Source organism: Mycetomoellerius zeteki, unplaced genomic scaffold (genome assembly GCF_001594055.1).
Source record: "Mycetomoellerius zeteki isolate Tzet28-1 unplaced genomic scaffold, Tzet1.0 scaffold182, whole genome shotgun sequence".
Classification (NCBI taxonomy): domain Eukaryota; kingdom Metazoa; phylum Arthropoda; class Insecta; order Hymenoptera; family Formicidae; genus Mycetomoellerius; species Mycetomoellerius zeteki.
Window position 1 is genome coordinate 332,482 of NW_017256778.1, and position 4,462 is coordinate 336,943.

The 4,462-nt window shown below is 30.7% G+C and overlaps 1 protein-coding gene across 1 annotated transcript; it reads right to left on the bottom strand.

The window, feature by feature from the left end:
- Nucleotides 1-1,130: 1,130 nt before the first annotated feature.
- Nucleotides 1,131-4,182, bottom strand: LOC108721765 (protein MEMO1). The gene is made up of 8 exons (XM_018446507.1): nucleotides 3,922-4,182; nucleotides 3,372-3,453; nucleotides 3,207-3,275; nucleotides 2,801-2,913; nucleotides 2,510-2,621; nucleotides 2,138-2,357; nucleotides 1,932-2,036; nucleotides 1,131-1,851 (listed from the first exon to the last, which is right to left on the bottom strand). Exons 1-8 carry the CDS (start codon nucleotides 3,971-3,973, stop codon nucleotides 1,714-1,716), a joined length of 891 nt encoding a protein of 296 aa, XP_018302009.1. The 5' UTR covers nucleotides 3,974-4,182; the 3' UTR covers nucleotides 1,131-1,713.
- Nucleotides 4,183-4,462: the final 280 nt, after the last annotated feature.

Here is a 4,462-nt window from a genome sequence, read left to right on the forward strand (position 1 = left end):
GGGTGGCGTCGCCAAGGCTAATGTCAAGGTCAATGCCGCTGTACTGTAACCTTCGAGCCTTATAACTCGAAAAATACTTAATGAAAAAATATTTTTTTATATTATAGTGTTTTGAAAAGCTCTCGAGGTAAGCTACAAGAAAATATAATAAAAAATAGGGGGGGAAGGTTCCATTAAAAAAAATCGACGTGACCTTGACATTAACCTTGGCGACGCCACCCAAGATCAAATCAATGGTACCTTCTTATGTCCCTCTCCGAACCATACAACTTTTGTTACGGAAACATTTTTCCGTATCCACTGTAATTTTCGAGAAATCTTAATGCATTATTTAAAATGGGACACCCTGTATATACATACAGGGTCATCGAAAAGTATCGGACCCCCTAATATTTTCAGTTAGAATGCATTTTGGAGAAAATGTCCAATAGCAAAGTTGTATGGTTTCAAGCATTTTGAGTTATAAAGGTTTGAAGTTAACAATTTTTTGACACAAAATGTAAATCTTGTAAAATATTATTTAGTTTTCAGTCTGTTTTTTTTTATTAATGTATTTTCTTTAAACCAATTAATTGGTCTCATTATTCCGCGCACAAAAGTATTAAGGTTATGATTACTGAAAACTAAATAATATTTTACAAGAGATTTACATTTTGTGTCAAAAAATTGTTAACTTCAAACCTTTATAACTCAAAAAGTACTTAATGAAAAAATGTTTTATTATAGTGTTTTGGAAAGCTCTCGAGATAAGCTATAAAAATATGTAATAAAATGTAGGGGGTTCCATTTAAAAAAATAAGGTTGACCTTGAAATGACCTTAAAGGACATGGTCAAGATCAAGGTCATCATCTTACTCCTCGCTTGAAACCATACAACTTTGCTATTGGACATTTTCTCCAAAATGCATTCTAACTGAAGACATTAGGGGGGTCCGATACTTTTCGATGACCCTGTATAGTTCAATGTCAAAAATAGCGTTATTCTTATAACAGTATACAATTTTGTAAGTCTAGCTTAAATTAATCTATGCCAATCTAGAAACAATTTTAAAATTTTGCTAATTCATAGCATAGCCTAAACATAACACAATTCAAGCACCGCAAAAATTATATTACTTTTAACATAAATAGTACATCTAAAATATAAATTTAGATACAAATTAACAGTTTTAATACATCTCTCTAATTATATACATATTAAAAGAATCTCATTTGTAAATGCCAATAAACAACATTCTCTTCTTTGCCAATAGTTTGAAATCTGCTTTCTCAAAAGTACACATGAAACACACTTCGCTGTTGATTCTAAAATAGTTTTATCGAAAATCAAAGCAAAGAAATATTTAAGCTCCTTCCCATATTGAAATCTGGAAGTACTGAATATCTCTTGTAAGTATTAAACCGAAACGCAATTACGCAAAAAGTTTCGGTAATAGTACATTTCTATCTGTTAACATATAGCGCAAGAATTAACATTTGTCCCAACACCCATCGCATAATAGCCATATTATACAAATAATATTAGAAGTTACAGCAGTTAAATTCAGTGTCTCCTCTTGCATTATAAAATCTTAATGTTCAGCCTAGTCTCGTTTATAATAATTTATAGAAGTTTTTACTGTCATCTTACTGTTAAACATCATTCCACTTTAAGAAAATGTTTATAATCAGCGAACTGACCAATGACCATATTTGATACTGTGTATAGTTTTATCACTCAAGAACTAAGGAAGCACTAGCATAACTGACAGAACTGTCATTCATATTATTACATTGACTACTTTGAGCATATTTCAAAAATTTCAGATTCATTCTTTGACCATTTGTATTTCCTTTAAGACTGTGAATTGCCTGTGTGAAAAGATAAAATACATTTGTTAAAATAATTAAAATCTAACTCACTTATCTATTTAATTTTCTTACTTTATTACCTGCAACAAAACGCCAATTGGATGTCGACCACATATAGTATTGCCATATTTTTTAAGATATTCAGTGAACATTAGAGGATTCAAAGTCTCTATAATGTCCATACCCTAATTTAATAAACATATGTAACATTATAAACATTGTAATATTCTTAAATTATGAGATTAATCGCCGCCCTTACTCAAAGAAAAGAAATTAAAAAACATACCATTTTGTCGAGATTTTGAATAGATCTATGTATAGGTCCACATGATCTATCATAGTAAGTATAGCGAAAACGTTGTCCCCAGTGACAGAAATCTGAAGAAATGACGAACAATGTTTGTGGATCAGCCATGTAGGGTGCTAACAGTCTCCCATAAAGCGCCTCTCTTTCCGGACTCAAAGATCCCACCAAAATTGGGATTATAGTAAATGAATCCTTGAATCTATATATACATATATGAGACATACATGAGCCCATATAAATAAGAATAGAAATTGTACATATCCCTAGTTTACTACAATTTTTTATCAATATATTTTTGTGTATTTTTGATATATTTTAGATGGAAATTAATTTACATATCTATAAACATACCCTTCCATAACTTTAGCAATAAACGGCAATTGCATCTCAATGCTATGCTCTTCTTCATCTGTGTTCAAATCCATGCATTCAAAATGACCAGTTTCTTCAAGTTCTCTTCTCACTGTTAAAAATATATCTGTTTTGTGAATTCAAGAATTATGCTTTATATGCTATACACAAGAAGCATTTTTCCTTACATAAAATGTTTTTTTTTTCACTATTTGTTACAAGTTGAACATTTAAAAAAAAGAATATAAATATGTTAATGCAGGGATAATAACGAAATATACATATAAGCACCTTGTTGATCAATAAGTAGATCATATAACGGTGTTCGGTAAATGGAAGCCGAAGATAGGGCACAACCTGGTAATCTCACATGATGAGAAGGCCCTAGAATAAATATCCTACGGCTGCATAACAGCACGTTGCACGGTTCATTTGACTGAGAAATTTGAAAAATTACAAACTAAACTATATATTATAAAGGCTACTTTATATGATGAAAATTTACATTGATTAAACTATCACAATATATATAAACTGATATTTTTTATGATTATAATAAGATTATGAATACAAAATAACATAAGAGTAACTTATAGAGATAGATTTAAATTTTATTTAACAAAATATTTTGTAAACTGTGATTAAATGTTTGTTTATAAAATGCTAAGATAATATAGCTAATATAATTTACACTTACACAACTACAGGACTAATTTGTCGGTAAGCAAAACCAGCACATGCCCCACAATAGCTGTATCCTGCATGACTGTAAAATAATATGTTTTAATGCATACACACATATGTGTATGAGGGTGTGTGTATCTTAATAAACTTGAAGAAAATATTATATTGGACTACTAACGGGGCAATGATGGCTCTCGCGGGTCCATGGGATAAATCAGCAGCGCTTAACCAACCTTCCAACTGTTTACTCAGTTCTGAACCTATGGCAAACAGAGATTTTAACTTTGATAATATATGAATCAAAATTTTTATTATATAATTAAATGTAAAATATAAATACATATATAGATGTCTGTTTGATGAATAATTATAGAAATTGATTTATTCTCCTTTGAGCAAATAATAAGAGACAGATATCAAAGAGAGTATATTATATATGATATGATGTATATGCATTTTCACAAAAATAAATCATCAAATTCAATTTCAAATTATTTATTCATATTATATTATATATATATATCATAGTTTATATATTCTGCACACAATCAATTAATAAATTTACAAGATATGTGATTGAGAGAGAATTTTCAACTGAAAATATATATTTTTCCAAAGTCCAATTCGTCGAGATTTTCTATCAAGTAAAGTTGTCGACGACTTTACTTGATAGAATGCGAGGATAAGTGAAAATAAGTGAAAAGTAAATGCATTTTTCGATTTTTTACCATTGTCCGAGTACCAACTACCAGCGTGAGAGGCTCTCCTAATTAATGCCATTTTTGGGAACGCGACGTCTCGTACGTATTCGCGTTCAACGACACTTCATCTAATGTGAAATCCTCGGCGAGATCACAAGTTAGATAGAAGTAAATTGTATATTTTAACCGAGTGTAAATGTTTATAAAACGTTATCACAAAAATCCTTGGCTACTGCTCTTTCCATAGATTATTCAATAAATATAGGTGAATGTTTAAAGTCGATATGCAATTGACTGACGATGAAACAAAAGAGTCCAACATGGCTGATTTGCAATTTCGTTGGTGAAATGGAATCAAAGGGCGTCTATTGGCTAATACGTCATGGTGAAATCGCAATTCTGTTGCATTCAAAGAAATCCACCAATCGCGTTCGGGTACAATAGGTTTGTTTTTTTATTGCTACACTTTTTGAACTAGGGCTGCGGTCCACTTGATGCTACAAACGCTTCGAAGCAATGGGTGCGTTCAGCAGAGAAAGCTTTGCAACTGTTGTAAAATTCTTCAATA